The 16,502-nt window shown below is 52.8% G+C and overlaps 1 protein-coding gene across 1 annotated transcript; it reads left to right on the top strand.

The window, feature by feature from the left end:
• Positions 1-11,751: 11,751 nt before the first annotated feature.
• EN2 (engrailed homeobox 2) lies at positions 11,752-15,016 on the top strand. The gene is made up of 2 exons (XM_015852809.3): positions 11,752-12,722; positions 14,055-15,016. The coding sequence occupies exons 1-2, from the start codon at positions 12,164-12,166 to the stop codon at positions 14,369-14,371; spliced, it is 876 nt and encodes a 291-aa protein (XP_015708295.2). The 5' UTR covers positions 11,752-12,163; the 3' UTR covers positions 14,372-15,016.
• Positions 15,017-16,502: the final 1,486 nt, after the last annotated feature.

The following is a 16,502-nucleotide window of genomic DNA, read 5'->3' as shown; positions in this document are numbered from 1 at the left end:
CCTCATGTTGGACAAATGAACGTGAAAACATTTGGTTGATTACAGATCAGCCCATTGCCATGGAAGAGTAGGAGTGTGTCACTGCACCAGCAAGACATCCCCACATCAAAACTTTTCACCTGAATAGAAGCCAGTGTCCAGTACTCAGCTCCTGTCTGAGGCCTCATGGAGTGAGTGTGGTGGGACCAACCCTACCCAAGCCTAGGGATGGGCTTGCAGAGGAGAGGATGCTCAGCACCTCAGGGAGCCCTAAGGGACACCTCAGGTGCCCAAGAAGGTGGACAAGCTGCTGGAAAGGACAAAAAGAGGATTCTGGTCCCTTGGATTGAGCTCATAGCTCTGTCATTGAGAAAAGTAATGTGATTTGCAAGAAGCCCCTGGGGTGCCAGAGGGAACAGGGCCTCCTTGTTTGCTTTAACCAAAAGGGAAAGTCCATATCTATTCCTACGTGAACCACGCAGCCCAAGTCACTGTGCCTTGCTGCACAGAGATGTGACTGGCTCCATTATAGAAATATGCCCTTTCCTCACACAATCCAACATAAATCTCCTTAGCAGCACCATTGTAACTGGGTGTTTTCCTTTGGCAAGGTACAGCAGCCTGTCCTTGAGGTTTCTCACAGCTTTGGCTGCTCAGGGCAGATCTATGATGCTCCAGCTACAGCAATTTGCATGAAAGATTTGAAGCTATTCTGCTAATGTAAATTTTTTTGTGCCACGAATAAGAACGAAAGCAATCCTGTTTGAGTTGTGTATTTCAAGCACTGGAAAGGTTTTCCATGAGAGTTTGCATTGCTGAGGATGGGAAGAAATGAGTCTTGTGGTTAATGTACCTTGGGGCCTTTTGTGCTCATCAGTGCAATTTTTTTCTTCTAGTTGTCATTAACCTGCCCATAGTTGGTCTGTGATCTTGATTTAAAACCAATGAAGTCCCAAGTGAAAAGCCTGGGTTAATTTTCTTAGGAGCTTATAGACACAACTCAGGCTCCCAGTAGCATATTCTATAGTTGGGAATTAACTGGAGTTCTTTTCCTTGTACCCAAGCAAGCAAAAGTGTGGACTCAATGTGTAATAAAACCAGAATGATACCTATGGGATTCATCCCTTTCTCCATCTTTCTATCTCCCTCTACATCCCACCATCCTTTCTGCCATCTCTACCCATCTTTATCTCCGTCCTCTCATCCTTTCTTTCACCCATCTATTAATCCATCCCTTTCCATCCCTCTATCCTACCCACTCCCTCTATCCCTCTTTCCGTCTCTTCTTTCATCCCTGCATTCCTCTTTGCACCCCTCTCTCCGTCTGTCTATTCTGCTCTATTCCTCCATCCCACCTTCCCTTCCTCCCTGCCTCCCTCCATCTCTCCCAGCCTTCTTGGGTCTTTTCAAACTAGCTCCTCCATTCAGAAAGGATTTCTCCATGCCAGGCCGATCAGGGGGATTAAAGAGCAATTAAAACTGATATATTACCTGACTGAAATAGTTTTTCAAAGCAACCACTGTGCTGGAGCAAAATCCGTCACTTTATTTCCCTATGATGGGAGATCAGGGCATGGGGACTCACAGACCTCCACCCCTGTTGGTGTGCACAACAATCAGAGAACCCCCATAAATAAATAAATGAAAAGCATCTGGCAATACCTCATATTGAAAGATAGTTATAGGCCATGTTAATGCTGAACTACACCCAAAAGCTCAAGCAAACCACATTGCTCTGTGCACAATACAGCACCAGGTGTACAGCCATACAAACGACTGGAAAGTGAGGAAGCAGGGACAGAAATAGTGCCTGATAGTTTAATTAACTAAAAATAATAGTGAAGTCGAGTATCAGGCTGCTAAAATGCACTTTTGGAGGTGTTAAATGTGTTTCTGTTTAAGGCACAGACTGTTAGTGTGAGGAGCATGCAAACAAATGCATGTTGTCCACAGAGCTGAGCGTGGCACTTAGAGGTCACACTGTTCACATCCCATTGACCTCAGCAACGAGCAGCTGTCATCATCATCGCTGTCATCACCACCATCATTGTCATCATCGTCACCATCACTGTTGTCATTGCTGTAATCATCATCATCATCATTATCATCATTGTCATCATCACTCTAATCATCACTGTCATCATCATCACCACCTTCCCAAAGGCACAAATGGCCTAAATAACTGAGCTGGCTCTGGCAGTGCTGCAGGAATATTTAGAGTTCATTTTTAGAGCTTTTTTTTAGCAGAACTCAGACACCCTGTGTCCCCTGATCCCTCCAGCTGGGTTTGCTGATGATGTGCAGGGTATGATGTCCTACAGCATGTGATGGGGGCACACAAGGCTCATGCCTGCACTGGGGTCTGTGGTGGAAGCATAGCTCTCAACTCTCCAGCACAGTTATTCACAAAGCATTCTAGCCACAAACTTGGTCACCCATCACTTCTGACAGCACAGCCAATGCATCTCTTTTGCCCTTCTGCTCAACCAGCAGCCTCTGCATAGAGTTCCATGGGTTTCAATACTCCTGAGCTCACAAAGACAGATTCTGCAGAGGGAGAAGTTCTGCAAGGATTGGTATTGCCCCTGCATTCAGGGTAGAACAGCACTAACACAGCTCATACCTGTGGGTCAAAATGTGAAACTACTTTGGAATAATCTATGGACAGAGAACAGCTTTAGGAATATGCCCACAGTTACATCCATGTATAACCCCACCCTCTGTGCTCTGTCTCTGCATTAAGGTACACGTAACACTTCTTGTCCTACAGGCCCATAAGCAAGAAGAGTCTTTTCAGGCACCATAAGTTTTTCTCAAGCAATAAGAAAATGAGTTGTGATCCACTTTATCCACTTTACAAAAGACCTTTGATCACTGACTGTAGGAGTGGTGTGGGGCAGAGGCTGCTGTGCTGCAGGGCTCCCAGTGTGACTCAGTGAAGATGGGGCTGGGAAGGGCAATGCTTGGTTGGGACACCTACAGCTCCATCAGGTTACATGCCCCAGGAGCTTTGGCAGTGCTGGTTGGTACCTTGAGCTGACACAAAGATATTTGGAGGCTGAAAACACTTAAAAAAACAGTTCTTCTCAAGAGATGCTTGACATCATGGTGTGCAGCATCAGTTCCCACCAAAGCCCATCCATTATCAGCTCAGAAAGTCTTCCCTCTCCCACCCCAAACAGCCATCCAGGGCCACCGTCACATCTAACACCATACAGCATCCAGTAAAACACATTTCTGTCTGATTTCTTCTCATTTCTGCCACCTGTATCCACATTTCTCCATCACGTTTCTGGTGACAAGGGGAGGGGGGGAGGAATCATCCTTCCCCTGTCCCCACACACAGCCCAGCACCACCTCTGTGCTCTCACTTTTAGGCATTGCTGAACCACCCCATGCACTGTAACTGATTCATAGCATTGATTTCATGACGACTCGCTCTTCCCACGCACAGCACAGCTCGCAGCAGCTCAGTATATCCAGCAATATTTACACTGACGTGAGCCCCTACCGCAACCGACTGTACCTCCATGAATATTTATGGCCGCGGTGAGTATCTACGACACCCAGTCAGTTCCCAGCGAGTTGTGTGTGCCGGGCTTTATGCTCCGCCGTTCTGTTTTATATAAAAGCAGTGATGCAGAAAAGGAAGGAAGGATGAGCTCCCAGCTCAGGGGCTCAGCACCGGGGCACAGAGCTTTTACCCACCCCAAGAAGCGAGGAGGCTGCGTTCCAAGAGCATCCATAAACACAGTGTAACACGAACAGGACGTGTTGCTCCCTGGCAGGTGAGCTGAGAGCACGAACGATGCTCTGAGGACACAGGCTGTGAGGAATGGTGTAGATTTATTTATCTCCAGGATGAGAGCTGAGCAGCACCTCTGGCGGGCATAGCCGGGCATTGGCTGCCCAGCGTGCAGATGGAGGTGCGCTGAGTGACACTAATAGCGCCCGAAAACAAAGCGGGCGAATGTCAGCAATTCCCTCGGACAATCTAAATGCACATATTTAGGAGCAGCCTCCCGTACTCAGCCCTTCTCCAAATATCAAGGACAACGCTCTGCCTCGCTCCGGAAGAGGACACGGGGAATGGAGGTGCCAAGCAGAGGTTGGAGCGTGCCAGCTCCTTGTGTTGCAAATGTCACCAGTGTCACTCAGCTCCGGGGGGCTCCTGGGGGCTCTGAAGGGCCGCGATCGATGCAGCGTTGGGAAATATCTAGGGGTGAACGCGGGGCATGGGACTGCTTTGGCTGCAAGTGCCTGGAGCTGAAGGTGCAGCCATGTGTCCCCTTTGGGACAGACCCGTGGGCACAGAGCATCCCACAGCTCCCCGTGTCCTCCATAGCTCTGAAGGGGCTCAAGCCCCCCTCACCCTCCCCTCTATACCATAAAGGTATTTTCTGCAGCACTGCGGGGGTGCAAGGATTTGAGGTGGACACAAGAAACATCAATTCCCACCATCCTCTCCCATCCTGGACAGCTGTGAGGTGCCCGTGTGGGACCCGGCACGGCCCTGAGCCCAGCGCCAGCCCCCAGCATATCGCCCCCCTTCCTCCCCCCACCCCGCAGCCCCCCAGGGTCAGGCAGGCTCCGCACTGCTCACCCTGCGAGGTGGAGGGACCTCTCCTTTAATCTCTCCCCTAACCCCGTGACCTTCCTCCTTAAGGAGCTTTTCCCCTTCATGTCACTGCTTTTTAAAGCCTCCTTTACAAATAAAAGCAATTTCCTTTTGGAACTGTAACTACGACACGGAGAGAGATGCTCTTTTTTGTTGGTTTTTTTTTTCTTTTTTTTTTTTTTGACAATAAAGGGGTAAGAATGGGGGCCCGACTCCCCTTTGGTGTCCGTGTGCTCCTGAAGCTGTTTGTTTAGATACTTTACACAAGACAGTAAACACCGAGCGAGTTAAAGGCTTTAATTAAAAAAGGTGGTGAGGTGGGAAGGGTGGGAGGTGGGGTGGGGGGGGTGCTTTCATTTTACGCAGCTATTTAGAGAAGCGGCCCCAAACAAACAACATAAACCCTGGGGACAAAGCTGCCGGGGACGGCGGTACCCACTTCGAGGTGCGCAGCTTAGGGCAGAACCCGTTGTGTCCCCTCCTGCCCCTCCGGCGTGCAGACCCGCCCCGGCAAAGGCTCATCCTTTTCAGCCCCACAACCCGGCTTTGAAGTTTCTGAGGTTTTTTCTTTCTTTCTCCCCTTTATTTTTCCTTTCTCTCTCTCTGTCTTTATTTATTAGCTGGGTTTGTGCTCGCGGAACGGGCCCGGCATTGTGAGACTGGAGCGGTGCAGCGGAGCAGAGCCCCTCTGATCGCTGAGCTGGCACCGGGGCACCGGACCGCCACAGCTCCCAGCGCCGCCCCACGGAGCGCTGCCGGGGTGGGACGGCAAAGGGGGAATGGAGATGATGAGCCGAGAGATGGAAGCGGACTGTGGGGGGAGAGCTGGGAATGGGAGGGAAAGAGGATAAAACGGGGATGGGAATGGGAAGGAGAAGGCAAAGGGAAGTGGGTGGGAAAGAGGTGGGGAATGGAATGGGAAGCAGGCGAAGAGAAAAAGGGGGCAAGAGGGAGGGAAGGAAAGGAGGTGAGAGGAGAGAAGGAGAAGGAGGGAGGGAGGGAAGGAGAGAGGGAGGAAAAAAAAGAAGGGGAAAAGGGAAAAGAGAAAGGAAAGGAAGAAAGAAAGGAAAGAAGGAAAAGAAAGAGATTAAAGGAATGAACGAGAGAATGAAGGGAATGAGAAAGAAATGGGGAATGGGATGGGAAGAAGGAGGGGAAGAGTAAAAAGGGAAAAGAGGAGAGGAGAGGAGAGGAGAGGAGAGGAGAGGAGAGGAGAGGAGAGGAGAGGAGAGGAGAGGAGAGGAGAGGAGAGGAGAGGAGAGGAGAGGAGAGGAGAGGAGAGGAGAGGAGAGGAGAGGAGAGGAGAGGAGAGGAGAGGAGAGGAGAGGAGAGGAGAGGAGAGGAGAGGAGAGGAGAGGAAGAATGGAAAAAGGGAAGAAGGAAAGAAGGAAAGAAGGAAAGAAGGAAAGAGAGGAAGGAAAAAAAGAGGGGGGGGAGGGAGGAAGGAAGGGAGGAAGGAAGGGAGGAAGGAAGGGAGGAAGGAAGGGAGGAAGGAAGGGAGGGAGGAAGGGAGGAAGGGAGGGAGGGAGGGAGGAAGGAAGGAAGGAAGGAAGGAAGGAAGGAAGGAAGGAAGGAAGGAAGGAAGGAAGGAAGGAAGGAAGGAAGGAAGGAAGGAAGGAAGGAAGGAAGGAAGGAAGGAAGGAAGGAAGGAAGGAAGGAAGGAAGGAAGGAAGGAAGGAAGGAAGGAAGGAAGGAAGGAAGGAAGGAAGGAAGGAAGGAAGGAAGGAAGGAAGGAAGGAAGGAAGGAAGGAAGGAAGGAAGGAAGGAAGGAAGGAAGGAAGGAAGGAAGGAAGGAAGGAAGGAAGGAAGGAAGGAAGGAAGGAAGGAAGGAAGGAAGGAAGGAAGGAAGGAAGGAAGGAAGGAAGGAAGGAAGGAAGGAAGGAAGGAAGGAAGGAAGGAAGGAAGGAAGGAAGGAAGGAAGGAAGGAAGGAAGGAAGGAAGGAAGGAAGGAAGGAAGGAAGGAAGGAAGGAAGGAAGGAAGGAAAGCATCCACTCCCCCTGGCTATACACACGGCTGCACCCCGCACACCCCACGCACCGCTCCTTCTCCTCCGCCCCCGCCCGCAGCCACCAGACCCCGAGGGCTCCCGGGGATGTCGGTGCCAGCCGCCCCCAGCAGCGGCCGGGGAGCGGCTCGACGGGCAGTGTGGGACTCGGAGCCGGCCGACTTCCCTAGAAACTTTTCCAAGGAGCAGAGGGAGGACGAGCATTCTCCACCGTCCTCCGCACCCAGCCTGGATCCTGCCTTCCAAACGGGAAGGGAATCCCCTGCAACAACTTCCTTTTTCTATTCTTTTTTTTCTATTGGAAATCACCAGAAAAACGAATCGTGTGTGTATGTCTGCGAGCGTACGACGTTCCCGAAACAGCTGGAAAATAGCCATCGAGACATCAACAGACCTGATGCCGGGTGGAGCTGGGGCAGCACCCGGTTCATTAGCGCCGTGGCTTTGTGGCTGCCGGGCCCACGCCGAAGTGTAAATCCGGGGCAGTCCGGGGAATTCAAGTCCGAGTGGGGCAACACAGGTCCCGGCTGATCCCGACTCGGTGTAGGATTGCCGAAGTCCGCCGTCACAACACGAGCTGTTGTGTCTGCGCGGATTAACTCCGCTGAGCCACGGGGAAAGAGGGGAAACGGGACACAACCCCACGGCCACGAGTATCTGCGGTGCACTGGGGGGTGGGGTGGGGGGGTCAGCAGGACACGAGGCTCGTGGAAATTCAATAAAAACGCCGTCGAGGGTTATTTTGCTGCAACTCTCCGAATCCCTTCAGCCTCCCCGGGTGGGCGAGGGCAGAAAGGAAAGGGGAGAAGGGAGAGGGGAGAAGGGAGAAGGGAGAGGGGAGAGGAGTCGCTGCTCGTCGGGAGGGGTCGGGGGGGGGGTCGGGGGCCGCAGGGGCCGCTCCCACCCCGCAGCGCTCGGGAACCGTTCTCGTCCCTCTTCTCAAAGTTATTCGCAATGCTTCTGCGATTCGAAGGCAGGGGCAGAAATTTCGCTCCCAGCCTAATAGAGTTTATTAATTTCCTTTTCCTTTATTATGATGATTTTGTTTCTTTTTTCTTTTTCTTTCTTTTTTTTTTTTTTTTTTGGTGGTGGGGGGAGGGAGTGAGGCACACTTTATTATTATTATGCCCGAACCAAGGAACTTTCTCACGGTGCTGGGAAAAGGCTGCGGGATCGGCCCTGGCTGCACTTCGGGCTGTTGGGTTGGTGAGGTGCAGCCTCGGCTGAAAGAAGAGAAGAAGAGAGGGCACCCGGGTGGGGAAATGCAGCCCAGAGCCACCCAGGTCCCACCCGGTGCCACCCAGGGCCACCCACAGCCACGACTGGGTCACGATTGAACCAGGCGAGTGCTCAGAGCTCGGCAGGAGCGGGCAGCGGGCAACGGGCTGGGCTGCTCTGCTTCCACCCACAGAAATCGTTGGCCTTGTCTTTTTCTTTTCCTTTCTTTTCCCTTTCCCCTTTTTCTTTTATTTTCCTTTCCTTTTTCTTTCATCGCTTTTCTTTTCTTTTCTTTTCTTTTCTTTTCTTTTCTTTTCTTTTCTTTTCTTTTCTTTTCTTTTCTTTTCTTTTCTTTTCTTTTCTTTTCTTTTCTTTTCTCTTCTTTTCTTTTTTTTCCTTTTTTTCCTTCGTTATTCCTTCTTTTCCTTTATTCTTCTCTTCGTCTTTCCTTTCCTTTCCTTTCCTTTCCTTTCCTTTCCTTTCCTTTCCTTTCCTTTCCTTTCCTTTCCTTTCCTTTCCTTTCCTTTCCTTTCCTTTCCTTTCCTTTCCTTTCCTTTCCTTTCCTTTCCTTTCCTTTCCTTTCCTTTCCTTTCCTTCTTTTCCTTTTCCTTCCCCTTCTTCTCCTTCCCCTTTCCTCCTTTCTTTTCCATTCTTCTACTTCCCTACTTTTTCCTTTTCCTTCCCCCTCTTCCCTTTTACTTTTTCCGTTTCCTTTTTCATTTCCATTTTTCCTTTTCGTTCCTTTCCATTCCCGACCTTCTTTCACTCTTTTTTCCCTTCGTTTTATTTTGTTTTATTTTTCTTCTTCTATTTTCCCCCTTCCTTCCATTATCTGTTTCATATCTCATTTTATTTCACTTCTTATTCAATTCTTTCTTTTACCTTCCATTTTTTCCCCCTTCCTCGTGCCAACACTATACAATCGGGCACTAAGCTCGCATTTACCTCGTGGATCTCCGCTATGTTATCCAAAAAAAAAAAAAAAAAAAAAAAAGTAAACAGTCTTTTTATTGTCATTCTTTCCGTATTTTCGATGTTGGCCTCCACGGCCGCCAGCAGAGAGGGACCAGGAGGTGCACAGAGGTGCGGGGAGATGCACAGAGGTGCCATGGGCACTGCCCACAGGGACAAGGAGAGGGACAGGGGCAGGGACGGGAAGAGGGGCAGGGTATGAGCAGGGGAAGGGATAGGGACGAATACGGGGACAGGGACAGAGGCAGGAACAGGGACGAGGACAGGGACTGGGCAGGGACAGGGCAGGGCCGGGCCAGGCCAGGGGCCGGGCAGGGGGCAGGGCGGGGAAGGGGCCGGCTCCCCCCTTCCTCTCCTCCGCCCCGGGGGGGGGTTCGTCCCCCGCCCGTGGGTGGAATCGCGGCGGTGCCCGTCGGCCTCATCCCGAGCCGGGACGCTGCCACCGAGCTTCATTCGTTCCCTCCCCGGGGAGCGGCTGGGATAAAGCCGGCGGCGTCCCGAGAGTCAGCGGCAGCCGAGCCCTTACCCGCGGCCATGGGAAAATCTCCGTAACGCTGCTAAGGAGATGTCACCTACAACCCGGCCCGGCCCTGCCCAGAAGCACCAATCGCCCTGGATGTGTCGCATCGCGCCTGGTCAGTGAACAACCTGACAGATGTGGTGATTTTAAATAATAGGAATAATAAAAATCTTGTTGTGGTTGTCGATAAGAAGGTGAAAACCCGGCTGCGGAGGGGAAAGGCAGCCCCGAGGCCGGGCTCTGCCGCTCCCAGGAAAGATGCCGAGGTTCGGCAGGGGCTGCGGTCTCTCTGCCCATCCCGAATTTCATCGGGGACCTCGGGCAGCCAAGGGGACGGGAGGCGGAGCGCTGTGCCCTGTCCTCAGCCCTCAGACCCCGACACCGGATGTCAGAGGGAGGAAACGGGGAGCAGGAAGGGGAGAAAAATAAAAGGATTTCTTTAAGGGGGTGACCCCTCCACGAGCCTCGTTGGAATACACGGGGTTGAACTGCGGGAAGAGAGGGGACCGGGAACTGGTGGCCCCAACCTCTGTTCTTCAAGAGCCTCTCCCAGTGCCCCGCGGTGGTTTTCTCCCCAGGATAAAGCCCTGCTCGTCGGGGAGACGCTTAGCGGAGCTCCCGCAGCCTGGCGAGGAAAGGCGGTGCTGGAACCCTTCGGGAGAGAAGGAGATAAAAAATAACCTCGGGGAGAGGAAGGAAAAAAAAAAAAAAAAGCAAAAAAACCCAAATATTAAATTAATAATAACAATAAATAAAGCTCATCCCGGTCTCCTCAGTTTGGTGTCAGCTCAATCCTTCGCCCGCAGCCGCCCCCCGCATACCTGAGGTGCTGCCCAGAGAGGGGAGAGAGACGCAGTGATTTGTTGCGTGTCTCTGCGATGGGGTTTTGGGGTGTGGGGGGAGCGGGGGGCAGGAGCTCGTGGCTCCCGGCAGCGGCCCCGGGAGCGAAATATTTGAAGTGCAGCACCTTGAAGACGTTTAATTATGGGGTAGCAGCAGAGCGAGGGCTTGCACGTAATTAGAAAATACTTCTCGGGAGCCAGGCTAATCGCTTTTCATGGGGCACTTCAAGAAATTAACCTCTAGGTGCTTGTCGGAGCAAAACAACTTCGGATCGGCGAGAGCTGCTGGACCCAGAACTGTGAGAGATGGGACGAGGAGGAAAAAGAGGGGAAAAAATGGGGGAAAAGGGGGAAAAAGAGAAATAGAAGAGAGACAAAAGGGGGAGGAAGGGGGGAAGGAAAGAAGAGAGACGGGTGGTGCGAAACAGCCAAACACAAATGGCACTTAGCAGAGAGAACTCCGCGTTGCTTTGTGAGGCGGCCCCGGCCCGGCCCGGTCCGGCTCGGACAGCCCCGGGCGGTGCGCGCCGTCGGGGCAGACGGACCCAGAACGCCCGAGGGGAAGAGAGCAACCCCGGTCTCCTCTCTGCAGCCTCAGCCCCTTCAGCCCGACCCGTGCACAGCCGCACTTCAGTCCCTAATTTCGTTCCGAGGGAATTCTTCCTAAAGACAAAAGGGAAAGAGGCACCGAGGTTATGTCGGAAGGGGGGGGGGGGGGGCTGGCATGGGGCCCCCTCCGCTAAGTAGCGCAGACCGGCAGCTCGGGCAGCCCGCGACACCCCCCCCCCAACTCCCCCCCCTCGCTTTGTAGCAAGGCTTAATATGATTTATGCATTTCTGCAAGGAATTATGGGACCCTTCAGCACCCCCCCACTATCCCGGACTCCCCCCGGTAAACAGCGCAGAAATTAAAACTAACGATGCCGCGCGGAGCGAGCGGATGGGGGGGGGGGGGGGGGGGACGACACAAAAGCGGTGCTGGGGGGGGGGGGGAAGCGGCGGAACCCACCCACCCCCGGGGTACCCCCCACCCCTCGGGGGCCGGCGGGGAGTGGCCGCACGGCTGTCACTTACCGGTCCTCTCCGCACCACGTGTGCAGGCGATGGTTCTGCCATTGGCCCGAGGCACGTGTCGAGGAACCCGGGTCGGCGACGTCACCGACGGGGCCCCGTTAAAACCGGAGGACAACAAGCCGGGCCGAGAGTGGCCGGGCGCGGCGGTGGCGGCAGCGCGGGGCGGGCAGCAGCCGCCGGCCCCGGGGCAGCGCGGGCGGGCGGGAGGCGCCCCCCCCTACCCCGGACCCCCCCCTTCCCCCTCCCTCCCTCCCCCGTATCCCCGGGACCCCCCCGTCCTTCTTTTCCTCCGCCTCGGACCCGCGGCGGCTCCCGCATGTGCGGGCACGGGGCGAGGCGCGGCCGGAGCCCCGCGGGGAGCGCCGGCTGCGGGGATCCCTCCTCCTCCCCCCATCCCGACGGCGGCCGCCTTTTATTTCTTTAAATATTTTTAAGCCCCCCCCCCCCCCCCCCCCTTCCCATCGTTTATTTTTAATTGCTTATTTTCTTATCTGCGACGGGGGCGGCGGATGAAGCGGGACGCGGCGAGAGACGGCGGCGGCAGCGAGAGGAGAGGAACGCAGAGCGTATATATGCAAAGTTGGAACTCGTGGAGCTTCGGCTGCTGCCTTCAGCGTCTCCGTGGCGTTATTTCCAAACAACCGTAATTAATTACGATTTTTTTGTTGTTGTTTTATTTCATTTTTAATTATTATTATTATTATTTTGGACGGACTCTGGATTTTTTTTTTTTTTTGAATGCCGGGCGCGGCCAGAAGAAGCGCAAACCAATAGACACCTGTGCGTGTGTACATAGAAAAAAAAAAAGATATATATATATCGAGCTATTATATTAAAGAAAAAAAACAATTAAAATAAGGACCGAACGATCGCGGCAGCCGCCCCCAGGCAGCGCCCGGCGGGGCGGGCAGGAGCCGCTGCGGGGCCGCTCACGATGGAGGAGGGCAGCCGCAGCCCCCGGGAGGAGGCGGCCGAACCGCAGGAGTCCGGCGGGGACGCGGAACCAGGCGGAGGACGTCGGGCTCTTCTGCTGCCTCCCGGCGACCCACCGCACCCCCACCCGCACCCTCACCGCATCACCAACTTCTTCATCGACAACATCCTGAGGCCCGAGTTCGGTCGGAGGAAGGAAGCGGGAGGAACAGCCGGAGAACCCCGCAGGCCCGGAGCGGAGAGCAGGAGGAGCCCCGCGGCCGCAGCGCCCGCACCCGGAGCTCCGGTGCCCGGCGGAGGAGGAGGAGGAGGCGGCGGGGGGGTTTCGCCGGGCCGAGGGGAGGGCGGCCCCGCCGCTCTGGCCCTGCACGGAGCGGCCAAGAAGGGGGGAGACCCCGCGGCGCTGGAGGCGGCCCTGAAAGCGAGGGGGCTGAGCGGCGCGGAGCTGTCGGTGAGCTCGGACTCGGATAGCTCCCAGGCCGGCTCCAACGCTGGAAACCAACCCATGCTTTGGCCCGCTTGGGTGTACTGCACGCGGTACTCGGACCGACCGTCTTCAGGTAAGAGCCGCTTTCTAGAAGCCCCGAATTGGGTTCCGCGCGGTCCGGGAGGGAAACAGGAAAAAAAAAATCCCCCGGCCCCGTTTCGCCCATCAGCTTTTGTGGGGAGCTGAAAAACACGAGGAGAAAAGGAGGAGCGGGGCTGAGAGGAGAAGGGCTCCCTCCATCCCCGTCCGCAGCCCGGAGCCGGAGAGCGGGGAGGCAGCGAAACATCCCCCCCGGCCTCGGGGTTTGGGCCGAGAACGGGGAAAAATCCACTTCGGACCTTCTCTGCTTCTCCCCTCCTCGACTCCCCGGGACTGTTCTTCGGGGACGTGGGGGCTCCCACCCTCTCCCCCCTTCCTCCGACCTTGCTTTGATTTATTTATTTTTACCCCCCCTCTCGCAAACCCCAGGATTTTATTTCTCTTAAAGAGGCCCCGGAGCGGCCGCCGCGTCCTTCCTTTCTTTTAATTCCCCCCCCTCCCTTTCCGCCCCCCCCCCAGCGCTCTGTTCTATGGGGGCCGGGTGAGACCTCCGAGAGCCGGGGGAACTTCTGGGCCACGGTCGGTGTTTGGAGGAAAACGCTGAATTTATTCTCACCCCCTTCCTCCCCCCCCCACACACAAAAAAGACAAACCCAAAACAACAACAACAAAGAGTTAAATCTATAGATATATATATTTAAAAACCAAAGCAAAACGCTCCGGGCTGACACGTCCTTGTGATGCCGAAGGGAAGAATGCGGTCCCAGTCGCTCCGATAAAAGCATCGCTCTAAAAGGAGCGGAGAGAGATGGGGAAACGCGTGGGGAGCTCCGAGCGGGGCCAGAGCTCCGGAACGGGGCTGTGACAAAGCGACGATCGTTCCGAGAGCGGAACGGCCGAAATAGGATCGTTGGGAGAGTTGGGAAGGAGTTGGATGAGGCTTAAAACAAAACTCTCATCGCTCCGAGGTAATATTCCGGGCCGAGCTGGAATTTACCCCATTGTTCTCCTGTGCTCTCCTTTGTTAATATTTAATTAACATTCATCCGCACAATGGCTCGGCCCGAGCGGAGAGAAGCATCCGTGGGTCGGGGAGCGAACCGGGCAGCGAGGGGAAGCGGGAGGCCGAGCTTCATCTTTCCTATCCATCTATATCTATCGGTACCGAGTGTATTTTAGAAGAAGTAAAGGAGGCAGAGGTTAATTCTGAAATACGGTCAAAAGAAACGCTGCTCTGGGGAAAGAGGGGGAGGAATGGGCCGATCCCGGCGGGTTCAGTCCAGCTCGGGATGCTGAGCCGGGCCGGGGGGGTGTGGGGTGGTTCGGGACGGCGCGCTGTCGGTGCTCTCGTCTCGTCCGGCCGTAGGTCCCCGCTCCCGCAAACCAAAGAAGAAGAACCCCAACAAGGAGGACAAGCGGCCCCGCACCGCCTTCACGGCCGAGCAGCTGCAGAGACTCAAGGCCGAGTTCCAGACGAACCGCTACCTGACGGAGCAGCGCAGGCAGAGCCTTGCCCAGGAGCTCGGCCTCAACGAGTCCCAAATCAAGATCTGGTTCCAAAACAAGAGAGCCAAGATCAAGAAGGCGACGGGCAGCAAGAACTCGCTGGCCGTGCACCTCATGGCCCAGGGGCTCTACAACCACTCCACCACGGCGAAAGACGGCAAGTCGGACAGCGAATAGCCGGGGGAGGGGGAGGGAGGGTGGGGGGGGGGAGGGAAGGCGGGGGGGGGAGGGGGCGAAATTTATACAATGCAATAATTTAATTAAAAAAAGAAAAAAAAAGGAAAAAGGAAGAAGAAAAAAAAAAAAGAAAAAGAAAAAAAAAAAGGGCCAGTGTATAAAGATTATACCAGCATTCATAGCGAAAATATCGTGTATTAGATATAATTCTGCAATATTCTATGTATATATAATTTACAGGTAAGGTGGTGTAAAAATACGAGATATCGGATTATAAAGTATTTCTTTTCTTTGGTGCTTTCTTTTTTTTTCGGATTGCTGTTGGTTCCATCGTTTTGCTTTCCTTTCGCTTTGGCGGCTTTGGGGGGCTTTGCAGTTTTTCTTTGAATCGCTTTGATGATGATGATGATGACGACGATTATTATTATTATTATTGGTTGAATGGAGGTTTTGAGATGCCGTATTTGTTTTTGTTTTTTTTTTTTTAATGCTTAAGTTCCGTTATTGTTATTTTACAGACTTAAGCACTGTTTGAATGGACATTGGGACGCTGTTGGGTTGCTTTGGGTTTGGTTTTGGTTTTATTTCTCTTTTGAAATTCAAAATAATAATAATAATAATAATTAAAAAACAACTTTTGCTGAAGTCCAAAGATTTTTATTGCTGCATTTCACACGACTGTGAACCGAATAAATAGTTCTCCTATTTGTTCCACGACTTTTACCTTTTCTTCCCCCCCCCCAACCCCAACCCTTCCCCTTTTCATTTGCTTCCTATCTTTTAAGTTTTCTTCTTTGCTTTAATTTCTTTTACCCCTTCCCCCCCCTTTTTTTTTTCTTTTTTCTTTTTTTCTTTTTCTTCTTTTTTTTTTGTTTAATTTTTAAAATCTTTTAGGGAACTGTGTGTATCCGGGGCTGACTTTGGAGACTATCATTTAAAAAGCAAATTATATATATATATATATGTACGTGTGGTGTGTGTGTGTGTGTGTATGAAAGGATAAGGAAAGGCATCTCAGCCCCGCACCCAGCGGCGCCCCCTGCGCCGGTGCTGCCCCCCGCGTCGTTTGAGGGACAAGGGGGAGAGGGGTTCGCCCCTTTCACCCCTTAGAAAAATATACACCCAACTTAAGGGCGACTTTAGGGTCTCCCTCCCCATAAGGTATCACCCTCCCCCTCCCCTCCACCCCCCTTCCACACTAGGCCTGGAGAGAGAAGGGCCAGCACCCGCTTCTGCTTTCCTCGCGAGTTTGGGAGCGTTTTGCCAAGAAAAAACTAAAAGGAGAAGAAGGAAAATAAATAAATAAGAAAAAAATAAACCAACAAAACCCACCCTGGTATTTTTGGTTCCCCCAACCCCCCCCCCCTCTATCTCTTCTTCCCATTCTCGCCCGCTGACACCGGGGGGTGTCCCCAAGCCCCCCCCCATTGACACGGGCACAGCGTGGTCCCCCAAAGCCGGAGCGCTTTGGGCCGCTGTCCCCGGGTCCAGGGGATGGGGGAGGGGGATTGTTGTGACACGAGTGGGGAGAACCGGGGCTGCGTGGGACGCGCTGCTCTGCGGCGCTGAGGTTTGAGGTGGGGGGGGGGGCTTCTCGCTTTGCCTTAAACCCTCTTTATTTCGCAGCCCTGATAGACACCCGTTGTACATTGTAGTGTAAACTTAAAGAATCCCACTATAAGCTGTAATTTGAAAGTCTGTGAATAATCATCAGCTGCTTAGGAGACAGGAATCGGTGGCATCGCCTTTTTAAGCAGGAAAGCATTCGGTTGGTTTCTTTCTTTTCTTTCTTTCTTTCTTTCTTTCTTTCTTTCTTTCTTTCTTTCTTTCTTTCTTTCTTTCTTTCTTTCTTTCTTTCTTTCTTTCTTTCTTTCTTTCTTTTTTGTGATTTATTTTTGGTCCCACTTTATAAACCGCGTGCATTTGACAATTGCCGTATCAAATATTTATAATCTTATGAAATATGGATGTTTCTATTTACAACTGTGCTCTCGATAAAAAAAAAAAAAGAGAAAAAAAAAAGTGAACGTTCTCCCTTCGTTTTTGTGCGTCTCAGTTCTCGAGGATTTGCGTTCAATAAACATAATAATACTAATAATAAATGAGAGAGAGAGAGAGAGAGAGAGAGAGA

This window comes from Coturnix japonica, chromosome 2, assembly GCF_054131305.1.
Source record: "Coturnix japonica strain WE chromosome 2, WE-NBRP24, whole genome shotgun sequence".
In the NCBI taxonomy this organism is placed as follows: domain Eukaryota; kingdom Metazoa; phylum Chordata; class Aves; order Galliformes; family Phasianidae; genus Coturnix; species Coturnix japonica.
Note: the sequence above shows the minus strand (reverse complement) of the source record. Positions and strands in the feature narration are given on the sequence as shown.

What these genes read in the sequence shown, in the direction of transcription:
- EN2 (XM_015852809.3), top strand. Translation starts at nt 12,164, where the DNA reads ATGGAGGAGGGCAGCCGCAGCCCCCGGGAGGAGGCGGCCGAACCGCAG. An exon ending in CTCGGACCGACCGTCTTCAG is followed by an intron (nt 12,723 to 14,054) that starts GTAAGAGCCGCT and finishes GTCCGGCCGTAG; the next exon opens with GTCCCCGCTCCCGCAAACCA.